Genomic DNA, 14,572 nt, shown 5'->3' on the forward strand with positions numbered 1-14,572 from the left:
ACCCCTAACGTTTACAAGTACAACACATTCAGCTGATCCTAAACTAAAATACCACCGAATCTGTATCATGTGTATTTGGGCACGACCATTCGATATTCGGTTTGGAGAGGGGAGAGGGATTGTTTGCAGATTAAATAGTCATTTCCATCTGTTGCTGCGCGATCTTAATTTTTTTTCGTTTTGCCGTTTGACAATTTATTTTTACATTTGTACAAAACTATTTTCAAAATTTCGTATTGCAGAATATTCATTATGATCCTGTCTGGTGCAAGATTATTTATTTTCAGGTTCTTCCAAGGTCAGGATATTCATTTTCAAAATTAAACTGTCTCTCCCTCTGCCCTGAAAATCAAATGGCCGTCCCCTAAAACTATTGCGTTTTGAGAGGTAATTATGATTCTGTCAGTTATTGTAGTTTGATCAAAAACCAGTTTCCAGCATAGTAAGGTATGATGACATGCATACTTTGGTTTGAATAACAATCCTTTGTGGGGGATTGGTGTCGGGAACTGTTGCAGAACATTTCTGTCTGTCTTCAATACGCATTTTTTCCAATGGCATCCACAATTTTTCTCAATTCCGGACCTACCATTTTGCAGAATCTACCTGATTCACTGTTGGTGAATACAACCCGAGGGTTGACTCGCATATACAGTTGGGAATCCTAGACTCCGCATTACGACAGTTTATCAATCACGGTCGCTGTCTGTCATATTTGTTTTTCGTTTATTGTTGGTTTCTTCAATTTTTTCATTTGATTTGTTTTACATTTTGTAATTTTTGGGCCTTGGTAACTTACTATACGTACGGTATGGGTTTTTGTCAATGTTGAAGACAGTATACGGACCTAATGTTGCTTAAACCTACCACATTTGATCTCTGGTAGAAAATTGTCTCATTGGCAATCATCTTTTTATATTTGTGACCGTTCAGTTGTAATTAGGGGTGTAGAAATACACAGCCATGTCTTGAAGGAATGTGGTTGCTAGAATTTGTATTTTTTAGTAATAGTATCAAGCTTCAAAAAACCATTCCAACAACTCTTTCATTGGACATTATTGTCATTGATGGCTAAAATACATTACCAATGAAACTAAGCAGCATTACAATGTTGATATGTGCATATCTGTCCATATATATGTGTGTGTATTTTAAAGATGTAAACATAAGAGGCATTACAATTTTATTTGTATATTTCAGCAAGCTCACTATTTCACTGCATCTGTCTGGTGTACCTCCTTCAACTACTATCAACTAGACATAAACTATAACATGGACAGGGTTTCAAATTTTTTTTAAATATTGAAGAACCAGTGGTCCATAGGGTCAAAACACCAAAAGCTTTTTGCGCAAAATTTCGATTCGCGCTATGGTAAAAAATCTGAAACTAGGACTCGAAATTTATAAAGCTTTTTGTTAATTCAAATTTTTGTTGATCTTTTTGAACATAGCGCGAATCGAAATCTTGCGCAAACTATGCGCCTGTTTCTCCTCTACAAGACCCTTATAGCCATACCCCGTGACACTCCTCATTATTTTTCTCTAGAAGCCATGGAATAAGCCAAACCCGAGGTTTTTTCCAAATTTTTCGAGTTTCGAGCCCTAGTTTCAGATTTTTGAACATAACGCCACTCGAAACCTTACGCAAACGATGCGCCTGTTTCTCCTCTACAGGACCCCAATAGCCATACACCCGTGACACCCCTCATTATTTTTCTCTATAAGCCATGGAATAGGCCAAACCCCAGGTTTTTTTCCAAATTTTTCGAATTTCGAGCCCTTGTTTCAGATTTTTGAACATAGTGCCACTCGAAAGCTTACGCAAACGATGCGCCTATAGTCATACCCAGTGACACCCCTCATTATTTTTCTCTAGAAGCCATGGAATAGGCCAAACCCCCGGTTTTTTTCCAATTTTTGTCGAAACCTTGCGCAAACGATGCGCCTGTTTTTCTTCTACAAGGACTATATAGTCATACCCCTTGCCACCCCTCATCATTTTTCCCTAGAAACCATGAAATAGGTCAACCCCCCGGTTTTTTTCTAAATTTTTCAAATTTCGAGCCCTAGTTTCAGATTTTTGAACATAGCGCCACTCGAAACCTTGCGCAAACGATGCGCATGTTTCTCCTTTAAAATACCTATATAGCCTTACCCCGTGACACCCCTCACTATTTTTCTCTAGAAGCCATGGAATAGGCCAACCCTGGGTTTTTTCCAAATTTTTCAAATTTCGAGCCCTAGTTTCAGAATTTTGAACATAGTAAATTTTGGCTCAAAATGGTCTATATATTTTTTTTGTTACCAAAAGTTTCATTTATGCAAATTTGTTTGTTAGTTCAATTAAACAAAGACAACATAGGTGCTATTTTTTTGCAGGGAAGGACTACTTTTACATACGTTCTAAATTGAAATGGGTGCATTGGTGGTCTAACACCTACAACCAATCCGTTGACAGGTGCAGATTTACTGTGGTACTGAATTTTACCCTGAAAAGGGGTGTGGCTTGTTTTATTAACAGATGTGGTAAATCCTATTTCATGATAGAGATGTAAATTGCAGTTTCTCGGAAGAATTTCTGCCATTTAAAATTTTTTTTTTTTGAACAGCCGCTGCTGTCTTTTGCAATTTTTAGGGTTTTTAGATATATCGCCTTATTGTTCGCTGGCTTATTGTTCGCTAGTTATTATTCGCTAGCTAAAGCCTGGTATCGAGTCCAAACATTTTTTTGCAGGTGTAGTTTAGACACAGTGGTTACAGTACCATAAAAAACTCATATCTAACATTTATAATTTTCTAAACGTTTAAAAGATCTGGATTTCATCATTTTTTATAACGACGCAAGTTTTCATCAAAAAGTTCCAAATGGATATGAAACGAAGGATGTAACTTACTCTATTGCTATGTCAACTCAAAATGTCATCTAGAGCTATTCTTTGTACCTGCTTACTTTAATTTTGAAGTAAATTGACTTCTCACCTGAATATTTAACACAATTATACCTCCAATCAACGTACAATGTATTTAACTTTTAATTGTGTGTCTTAAAACGTACAGTTTCCCTTTTTTTTATTAGCTCAATTTGACTTATTTTACTATCGATCACCCTTTTTTACAATTATTTCTTTTGCAACTCATCAGACTCCATCCTAATATACGTTAATTAGTAATTAATCATGTACGTTTAATAATATTTGTGTTTTCTAAATAATTGATTTCTTTTTTGAGGGAATATAAAACAAAATTCCCTTGGAAGATGACCAAAACCATCTTACATCATACAAGAATGTTCATTCCATATTTATGATAATATACGCGTTTTATAAAAAGATGACAACCTATATAAACCTAGCGATAAAACACAACAGGTAAAGTTACTACACGTATCAACATGTTACAATACTTTGTTTATTTCATTCTACACATTGTTGTTCTACAAATATACGACATAGAGGTATGTAAACACACATATTATACTAACAGAAAAAAAAGGGGTACACATAATACGCAATGTGCTTAAAATGCGATTTTGAAATTTTGGAGTAAATAATTAATGTGTACTTGGATTCTGTTTTTGTTTTAAAGACATAAGATATGTATTAATATTTAAATCAAAGCAATCGGATTACTAGTAAATAAAATAAATAAACAGTACAAATATGTACCATTTACTAAAAACAAAAAACAAAATTTTCATTTCTTAAATCTAACTCTCTTTTCTTCAATACATGTAAGATGGCAAGAATTTATCAACATTGTCCTCGGCATAAATGAATAGCAGGGGCGGATCCACCCATTTATAAAAAAGGGGGGGGGGGGGTTCTAACTATATGCCCTCATTCAAATGCATTGATCGTTAAAAAAGGAGGGTTTTGCATTCCAAAGTTTTATCAAAATTTTTGGATTATAAAGTCGTGAGAAAAAAATGGCTAGGCATTTAATGAAATGGAAAATTTCTTTGCTATCGTATGAAGAAGAAAAAAAAAAACATACAAAGATGTTTATTTGGAATATTCCTTTCATCACCAAAACTGCAATAAATAATGACCTAACCGTTTTGGCTTTGTTTAATTTGGAAGTTTACCGTACACTTATATGTGCATTTGAAAATTACTGGAGATCAATTAGGTATTTTGTTTATTTACATTCTAATGTTAGTAATGTAATATTGTTAAGCTGTAAAATCCTCAGGTGCGGATTCTGAAAAGGGGCTGGCGGCTGAGAAGCCAACGTTTGGAGTGAAAATTTAAAATGTATAATATATTAAGCTCCATAAAAAAAGGGGGGGTGTCGGCCCCATGCCCCAAGATCGGACTCGACGGTCATAAAAACTGTTCGCCGAATAGAAATTTTTGTTTGGAGGGGGAGTGGTTTGTAAATAAAACTATTGTATATATTATCCCTTTTAAACGCACAAAACAAATTCAAACAAAACAAAAGGTCTAGTTAGCCTGACTGTACATGTTTACATACACAAAAATATCAATTTAATCCACCATGTATAATCTTAAACAGTATAACTTATTAACTAATTGTTTTCTTTTTTTACTTTAGGGTCGCTCTGAACCTGTTCGGGGTAAGTGCATTTCCTTTGTTCACCATTCAAACTTACAAGTTAGTTTTTTTTTAACCTTTGCAATATTTTGTATTCTATAAAGCTGCAAACTAGTTATCTATATGAAATGAAGACATAAAGAAACAGTTAATATTTGGTACATATTAAAACAACTTTGTTATGTTCAGTAAAAAAATCAGGGGGTTTATACATGTATGTCATATCTTAACCTCTGAATGTTTTTGTTGTTTGGTTGATGTCTCATCGGTGTATACATCACCTCTTCTTTTATTTTCAACCATAACATTACTACCAAAAAATCCATCATTCCAGAAATTGAAAACTATATGCAATAGTTCCTTTTTTAAATATACAAAATATATTTTCAGATCCTTGTTATCTTCCAAAAAAGACTGGGTTCTGCAGAGCAGCTTTTCGACGGTATTTTTATGATGCAAACACAGGAAATTGTGAGAGTTTTATCTATGGCGGATGTCGTGGAAATGGAAATAATTTCAAATCAATTAGAGAATGTAAAAGGACTTGTGTAAACAAAGGTATTTATATTGTTTGTATTAGTTTTATTATCTATAAAGTTGTAAATTTGAAACAAGGAAAATATAGTCGCTGTTAATGAGACGACCAATCGTATAAAATATAAGTAATACATTAGATATGAAAGTAACAGCTAAAGACAGATAGCCAATGACATAGAGGTCATTTCATCACACATTACCATAGATAATCCGAAAATAAAGGATATTGGTAAGGAAAATGATAAATTATTCATCACATAAACTTGAAGGTCACTACACTTCTTTACTTTCCCAATGAATTTTTTTTTTAAAAACTTTGACTGCACGGTAAATCCTTGGAGTTCCCCAAAACAATGAACGAGTGAAAAATGCAATCATAACTGTTCTCAATTTTTTTTGTTTTTGTAAGAAATTGAAATTGTATAAAATATGAGAATAAAACCTAAAGGCAACATTAAATGAAACAAACATTATACGACACACGCATGCAGCACTTTATGGAGATCACAGCAATCGGACATGCGTATTTGAATAACTATATGATTCATCACCATTTGAACGCCACTACAATACAACATAGACGACCCCATTTAATATTGACTTTACACACGACTTTTTCTAACGCCATAAGGCAAAAGTAGTTTTTATACTTTACGTTGAAATGACAGGGCTTATACGAGGTAGACATTCTTATCTATCACATAGCTGATATTCAATTACGGTGCCATTTAATACGGACGGTTGTTATGTACATGACGTCATTATTTATTACTTTCCATTTAAAATTTAAAAGACAATTATAACAGAACATTCAGTATAATAAATCAAATAACACATGACAGCCAAAAGGGTGATATAAAGTTGATTTTAATCTCTCGTAAAAGAATATTGTCAACCTTGGCATCGCATTGGTTGATCATGACTTCTCGGGGTAACAGTCTACTCGGTCACCCTCTCAGCCATGTGTTATTACGTATTGTTGGATTGCGTCAATATTTCAAGCGTCGCAAAATTGCGGGTCAAGTGACTCACATTCCCTAGTTATGATAAGGCTTTGTAGGTTTTCTAATGTACTGCTCTCCTCTATATTCAAACAACAAGTGTATTCAACCTCATTTTGAAGTTTATTTGACTTGTCACCATAAACATTAAAATGAAATCAGACTCCTTATCTCATAATATTTATAAGTTGATACTCAGCCATTTTCTTTTCTTTTATTCTTACTCGATTTTTCCTTTTCCTGACCTGTTGATTGTTTTTATTTAATCAACGTGTGGTTTGTTTGATGTCAGTTCTTCATTGGTCAAAATTCGATTATCAAGTAAAATTTTCTTGCTTTCCTCTGAAATTCCTATTGTGACGTCATGAAAAAAGGCGACCATGCCTGATGACGTCGCGTAGAAAGAACACATCTTTTTAAAGGTCGTTCGAAAAGAAAGATTATTAAGATTGTCTGCATATCGTCTAAAAATCATTTGAGAAACAGATTCCTCCACCAAATCTCGTGCAATGCGATATTTATCCACTCTCGACAGTTAAATTTTAAAAATTAAAATTATTACTGTTTCGAGTGGTAATATATCGTATCATACTCGATGTAGTGGACGAATCTATATATATACAAACATTAAGACGTAAACACGGCTAATTCTCACCATAGACCAAAATATTCTGCAAAATTAAACTACTGCATTGGATACAAAATGATACACACAAAAAATCGCATAGTGATCTGTCATTGATAACATCTTTGGCAATTTCTGAATTATACCACATATCATTATTTTCAAATGAATGAAAAGGGAGAGACAAAAGATACAAAAGGGAATTCAAACTCACAAGTCGAAAAATAGGCTGACAACACAAGGAGAGAACAAAAAAATCCAACAGCATTCAAAACACAACATGGAAAACTAAGACTAACCAAAACGACAAATGTACACAAATTGCTTTGTGGTATCGGATTTGCTCATTGTTGAAGGCCGTACGGTTACCTATAATAAGTGCCAACTTTTACGTTATTTGGCCTTTGGTGGAAATTTATCTCATAGACAGTCATACCACATCTTCCTTATAAGTGTGATCTTAGATATACTGATGTTGTCGGAAAAAAGTACAGATTGAAATGGATTTAAAAATTAATAGATAAATGTTTCGTCACAATTTATTAAGATTCGTTAACACATAAATTGAATACATTTGTTCATGAATAAACTTTTAAACAGGTGAAAAAGGCTGTAAAATACAACGCAAATTATTTAATACATCCTATATATCGATTGTTACACAAACAGTAAGGAAATCAATATACATGGAACTGTTACATCTGTTATCATGGTTATCTTTCAAAAATATAAAAATTCATATTTCCTGGAATTCTGAAAAATACATTTCACACCTTTTTCATCGATCTCTATAGTTAAATCGTAACATACATGTTCTATTTCAAATTTCGTCCAATGTACATTTAAAAATATTATTCATATGCAGTATACAATAAATAAATAAGAAATATGTTACCTGTTTGCAAGCACCCTTACACATTGAATGGACTGGTTATTGTAAAATTGCAATATGGTCATATCAATAAATGAATTGTTCACAAAACTTTGAATTGTTCGAAAAACTTACGATTTTCTATCACAGGAATAGTTTAACTTATCTGTATTTTGCATACACGTGCAGAATGTTTGGTCCTCAATGCTTTTCAACTTCGTACTGCATTTGACCTTTTAACTTTTTTTTCCATATCACAGATGAGTCTTTTTGTAGACGGAAGGCGCGTCTGGCTTACAATATTATAAGGAGTGACATTTTCGTTTTCTGGGGAGGATGATTTTGAAAATGAATATTTTTTTCAAGACAGGATGAAAATGAAAATTCTGCTACACAAAATGCAGGAAATGTACAAATTTAAAAAAGATCTTTGAGCGGATGTATATCGTTTAACATAATGTCCCTATGTAGAATACTTTTTAAGCATTGAAATGAAAAAAATAAAATTATCAACACAAAATGAAAAGCCGCTGAAATAAAATTAGCATGTGCAGCAACAGATAAAAATAGATAATAAATCAAATAAAATCCTCCAACCCCAGAATATATCAAACAGTCAACAAGTAAACCTGGTATCTTTCAGGAGTTTTTTTGCCTACAAAATTACCTGCTTTATGGGCTGGTCGGGCGACGTCAGAGCAAAAAGGCGGGTTCATGTAGTATAGAGGGCGCACCTCTTTGATCAGAAACACGTAATCATCCCAATTGTTTTGTTATATACCGTATATATTTAGTTGTCGGGAATGATGTCCCTTATTTCAACATTCCTTTGTTATAATTGTAATATTGTAATCAACCTTACCCAAACGCACAATACCTTAACAAATTTAGAAAAAAAAACAACATAATGTATAATTACAGATATAGTAGACCCGATTCGTCCTATTGACTGTGGACCAGTTTGTAAGATCTTCTGTATAAATGGAAACGTTATGGACACACGTGGATGTCCAACATGCCGATGTAGATGTAAGTAATATATGTAAAGTTATAGTTATAAAAAATTCGATACAAAAACTACTTTGATGCACGAATGTTTTCATCGTAAGTTCTCCTAGAAATGACACCAGTTACCCGAAATTAGCAAAATATCGTAAATTTAAGACACGAGGGACACGCAAACCAGCTTAGAAACATCTTCTCATTTTGGTTCTATGGTAATTTGGTTGAAACGTGTATGTTTAATTGTGTCATTTTTTCTCATAATGTAATATGGCTTTGTATCAATCTGATGAGTTAAGCCTTTTTTAACTTATTTTTATAGTTTGTTCTTATGTTGTGCTGTTACACCACTGTCCCAGGTTAGGGGAGGGTTGAACGCTCACAAACATGTTTAACACCCGCCACATTCTTTATGTGCCTATCCTAAGTAGTCAGGAGCCTGTAGTTCAGTGGTTGTCGTTGGTTCATGTCTGCATTATTTACTTTTCGTAAACCTTTTATGTTATAAATTAGACCGCTGGTTTTCTCACTTGAAATGTTTCATATTTTTCATGTCGGGACCATTTATAGCCGACTGTTCGGTGTGGGTTTTTCTCATTGATGAAAACCGTACGGATGCCTATAATTGCTAAAAACCACTTCATTTGAACTTTGGTGGATAGTTATCTCATTCGCAACCAACCACATCTCCTTATTTCTATATTGAAACGTGTATTTTGTAGTGTGTTATTTGTTCTTTTTATGGTAATTCAGTTCCTACGTGTATGTTTAGTGTGTCATTCTCATTATTTATGGTAATATGGTGGAAACACGTATATTTTAGTGTATCATTCGCCTCATTATTTATGGTAATATGGTTGAAACATGTATGTTATAGTGTGTTATTCGCCTCATTATGGTAATATGGTGGAAACGTGTATGTTATAGTGTGTTAATCGCCTCATTATGGTAAAATGGTAGAAACGTGTATGTTATAGTGTGTCATTCGCCTCATTATGGTAAAATGGTAGAAACGTGTATGTTATAGTGTGTCATTCGCCTCTTTATGGTAATATGGTAGAAACGTGTATGTTATTGTGTGTCAATCGCCTCATTGTGTATGGTAATATGATGGAAACGCGTGTTTAAGTGTGTCATTCGCCTCAGTATGTATGGTAATATGGTGGAAACGCGTATGTTTAAGTGTGTCATTCGCCTCATTATGTATGGTAATATGGTGGACACACGTATGTTTAAGTGTGCCATTCGCCTCATTATGTATGGTAATATGGTGGAAACGCGTATGTTTAAGTGTGTCATTCGCCTCATTATGTATGGTGATATGGTTGAGATTTATATGTTTTAGTGTGTAATTTGTTCTCATAATGACAATATGGTTGAAACGTGTATGTATTAATGTGTCATTCGCTCTCTTTATAGTAATATGGTTGAAAAGTGTTTGTTTTAGGATGTCGTTCGCCTCATTATTTGCTAGAATATGATTGAAACGTGCATATATTTGAGTGTGTCATTTGTTCACATAATGCCAAAATGGTTGACACTTGTAAGTTTAAGTGTGTCACTTTTCTTATTATGTTATATGATTGAAACATGTATGTTAAAGTGTGTCATATGCCTCATTATTTATGGTAAGTTGGTTTAAACGCGTATGTTTTAGTGTGTCTTTGGCTTTACTACGGTAATATGGTTGAAACATGAATGTTTTGAACTTTTAGTGTGTCATTTGGTCTCATTATAGTTATATGGTTGAAACGTGTGTGTATAAATGTGGCATTCGCTCTGAGCAAACTGGTGGTGCATGCTGTGCAGAATACCTTTGCCCTGTTGAGAAACATAATCTCAATATGTTTTCACTTAATTAATAATACTATTGTCTTGGAATATAAAAGAACATATGTATTTCGATACAATGATTACAATAATGGCTACATTTTCTTAGAGCCGCGTTTTTTAGGTCTACGTAATTACGAATGTTCCATCGTGTATATTCTGGCATGTTTTTTTTTTCAGCGTCACCACCTGTAGAAGGGAGATGTCCAAGAAATTCGAGGTCAAACATAGGATGTCCTATAAAGAAAAATCCTGAATGTGATAGGGACCGTGACTGTCCGAGAAGAGGAAGATGCTGTACTTTTGGTTGTAGTAAACGGTGTATCGATTCTAATTATAAACCACCGATCTGGCTTTATTAAAATATAATTTCCAAATCTTCTTCTTTATTGTAAACCAATATGTCAACATCATGGTTAACAATTTAATATATGGAAAACAGATGGTAGTCAAGAGTGTTCAGTCCACATTCTGATCTAGTATCATCGCTGAGCGTTCAAAGTCATGAATCGGTTGATAGTTACATATGTACATAGTGATAACTGGAATCTTTATGACACACCTCATTGTATGTTATACGGGTACCACTTATGTAGCAGGACCTGCTTACTCTTCTGGGGGACCTTAAAATTTGGTATTTTTTTTTAGTTCATCTTATTTTTTCTTCTTTTCAGCGATGATATTGTCTTATTTTATTTGAGTTTTGTTTATCCCATTGGTATTTTTTATTTCTTCTTTTGTTTAAAAAACCGATATTGAGATCGCAATGTCGGTGTCAGCTGAAATCTGAAGCTGCTAAAGTTTCCTAACGATAGTTTCGATGTCTGCAGCACTCCTTGATACTATCGATAACCGTCGCATATGAAACTTCTCTCCGATTCAGTGCCATTATAATCACAGGTAGTACCATATCGGCATATCGAATTGTTGTTCAAACTTCCCAACTTCACAAACAATAGAGATGTGCTGTTTAAGTTAGAGCACAAGTTAGATACAACAACGTACCGACAAATAAAAACCACAAAGACATCAAGAAGTCATGATCAACGAATAATCTCCAACAATAGACAGACCAGAGGCGTAGTTTCAAGTGAGACAGTGAAACAACATCCTAACTGGATTTTGTCTTAGAAAAAGTAGAAATAATGAAGAGAGATATCTTCAGTATAGAGTAGACTACTAGTATAAGATTATACGATGGTTTCAACCATTGGACCACTTTGTACTTGACACATGTATTCCGCATTTTAACCTGGTTAAATGATTAGTCCAACGTTGTCTCATCGTTGAAGTGACCAATGTAGATAAAAATATTCCTTTCAGCATGGATATGCTACTTTTTTAACTAAGCTATTATATTCAAATGTATTTATCTAAAGCACTTTTGACAATATCATAATTTTATGATAAAGATTCCACAAAACAAAACAAAAAAAACAAAACAAAACAAAACAAAACAAAACAACAAACAAAACAAAACAAAACAAAACAAAACAAACCCAATACAATCAATAAAAAAGCCAACTAAACAAAATAAAATTTTAAAAAGAGAGAGAGAACAAAATGAATAAAAACTCCTCTTTGTCAATTTATAATTTTATACAACTTCAAAAATATAATAAGGAATAAAAGTTAACACCGAGTTCATTTATTTTTACCCAACATAAAATTACCCCAATTATGCACTGGAGTATAGAAATTTGGTATTGAATTGAATGAACGTCTAAAACTAAAATCAATATTTCAGAGAGGAGTTCGTTTGTTTGTATAGGATGTATAAATACGAAGTCACATTCAGTTGAAACGGGAACGTTTAATGCGATGCATCGTGTAGGAAGATCTAAAGTGACACTCTGACCATTAAAGAACCCTTTCAACCAATTATCGGGAGACTGTAGCCTGATACATGGCAAAGTTTCCGAGTTGCGTTCGAAAGTTCTGCCCTTTTATCATGTTCATCCTAGTTTAACAACTCTATTGGATTATTGTAAATTTGTTTCGTCCTGACAATTTCTTGAATATTCATCACTGCGCGAACAGCAAAATTTGATTTTTTGATAATTTGGTGTTTTTAACGCCAATTTTAAGCACCGCTTTTGGGCTATTTCGTGGCGGCCAGTTTTTATTGGTTGAGGAAGCCGGAGTGCCCGGAGAAAACCACCAATCTTCGATAGGAAAACTCACCGCGAACAGCAAAATATAATCCATCAATTCAATAAGCTACGAAATCTATAACCGCATTCTAAACACCATGCTGAGGTCTCGACTCCAACCGCCTCAACGTGTTAGCCTGAATAAAAAAAAAACGACCAAGCTGCGCCACTGATATAATATATAAAATTTGCAAGCATTAAATAGACCGAGAGTCTATAAAAGCTGATAAATTAAACAAAATCAATCAAAGATTTTGTATATACTGTAGTATTTTGCGTTTCTTTTGCCTGGGACAAAAGAAAACTTTGGCCAGTCATTTCATCGTCTCTTCAAGAAACAAAGAGGTAGTGCCAACTCACCTGAATTTATTTCACAGGAGATATGTTTTTATAAAGTGTGTCAATCTTTTCTTCAATTCATAGTAAATAGATACTAGATGCTATTCCCAACAAATCGCCTCATTTTACTCTACCCTTTTAAATAAATAAATACAATAATTTAATTTAATTACTGTTAAAATGTGTTTCGCTTTGATCAAGTTGATAGAATTCTGTAATTGTCAAAAATAAAAAAGGTTATATATAACTACATCAAGTTGAACTTTGACATTTTTGGCTGATTTATTTTATGTTTTTTTTCTGTCATTTTGTGCGTTTTAACGTTCTTTAAACATATTTTTTTTTTCAAAACTTGTTTAAAGCGAACGTTATGAAGGTTATTTAGGGGAAAAGTGCGCACGAGTTACAGTATACGTACTTTTATTCATAAATCTAATACATTTTGGAATTGTGCCCTTTACACTATTTTCTTTGATTTTCTAGACGTATCTTAATGCTCATGATTTACTTAGCGTTTTCGGAAGGAAAATCAATTCACAAACGTTTAATATTCTGCATTTACATTTATCTACATAAACACGATTCTTCCAAACATTACATGAGTATATATAATCTTTTATTCAAATTATTCGTCGATTTTCCTGAACATTTTCATACTTCTAACCATTTTTTTTTTAGATCATAGCATTAGTTATCAATCGTCATTAAGTTGTAGCTGACACAAGATGAATACATAACGAATGCCATGATCAAATGTTTTAGGCATACGTTTGATCGATAATTAACATTACAGTACAAATCTCTCTCAAGCCAACTTCTGTATAATACTTGACAAAGTATCATTCAACCAGGTACATCTTTTAAAGAGAGAAAATAAAATCAGAGTCTAATAATATCCACGTAACCGAAAGCCTCTGACAACAAGGTTAAATACACGAAGAATACTTAAACTGCTCTCAAAGAATGTAAGAGTGTAAACTAATGTTACAGGTTTGTTGTACGATGTATATATGTATGGGACAATATATTATTCTCTCAATACGTTTTGTTGTTTTGTTAATTTTACTATATCTTATTTATTTGAATAACAAAAACATACCAAACATGTGTTTCCCAAATATCATTGATGCGTGTTAACGTCACATATTATTAGTAATATGAGAGAAACACGGAATATTCTTGGAAACGGAGTGGTTATAAATATATATGCTAGTTTTGTTGTGTTTTGTTTTTTTTTTTGCATATAATGAAACATAATCATTGTGTTTAATACTGATTCTAAAAACTATATTATGTATATAAAGAATATTTATAACCAAGATTCATAGAAATTCCAAACTAATATTTGTCTTTACATCACATGTTATGTCATGACGCTTAAACCTTAATCTAATATAAATTTCACAAAATAAAAGGAATCTTCTATGAAGAACATAAAACGACATTAGCGTGAAGGAATGCTTGATTTCTCATCACCTGGAAAATCTTTTTCATAGGGATAAAATGAGATGTATATGAGATACATTTAACAGTAGCAATAAAATCAATACTCATTCCTGAAATGATGAAAAAAAATAAGAAATGATATGCGACAACTAATGCTAATGTTCTAGGTGTCAATGGAGCTAATCTAGCCACTCCTGTTCCCGTCTCTCATCTA

The 14,572-nt window shown here is 33.1% G+C and overlaps 2 protein-coding genes and 1 pseudogene across 2 annotated transcripts in view; all 3 read left to right on the forward strand.

Annotated features, from left to right (window-relative positions):
• Window positions 1-14,572, forward strand: part of LOC127722059 (cytochrome P450 3A8-like) — a 497,429-nt gene that overhangs the window by 420,945 nt on the left and 61,912 nt on the right. The window lies entirely within an intron of this gene.
• Window positions 1-14,572, forward strand: part of LOC127721146 (complement C1q tumor necrosis factor-related protein 3-like) — a 101,148-nt pseudogene that overhangs the window by 43,399 nt on the left and 43,177 nt on the right.
• On the forward strand, window positions 3,374-10,797 carry LOC127722071 (chelonianin-like). Its single transcript, XM_052228925.1, has 5 exons — window positions 3,374-3,454; window positions 4,555-4,576; window positions 4,945-5,112; window positions 8,510-8,617; window positions 10,601-10,797. The coding sequence occupies exons 1-5, from the start codon at window positions 3,392-3,394 to the stop codon at window positions 10,780-10,782; spliced, it is 543 nt and encodes a 180-aa protein (XP_052084885.1). The 5' UTR covers window positions 3,374-3,391; the 3' UTR covers window positions 10,783-10,797.

This window comes from Mytilus californianus, unplaced genomic scaffold (assembly GCF_021869535.1).
Source record: "Mytilus californianus isolate M0D057914Y unplaced genomic scaffold, xbMytCali1.0.p SCAF_12, whole genome shotgun sequence".
Lineage (NCBI taxonomy): Eukaryota > Metazoa > Mollusca > Bivalvia > Mytilida > Mytilidae > Mytilus > Mytilus californianus.

Excerpts from the sequence above, each read along its gene's own strand:
- LOC127722071 (XM_052228925.1), top strand. The coding sequence starts at position 3,392 with ATGTTACAATACTTTGTTTATTTCATTCTACACATTGTTGTTCTACAA. Across the intron at positions 3,455-4,554 it reads TACAAATATACGACATAGAG|GGTCGCTCTGAACCTGTTCG; the intron begins GTATGTAAACAC and ends TTTTTACTTTAG. Across the intron at positions 4,577-4,944 it reads TCGCTCTGAACCTGTTCGGG|ATCCTTGTTATCTTCCAAAA; the intron begins GTAAGTGCATTT and ends ATATATTTTCAG.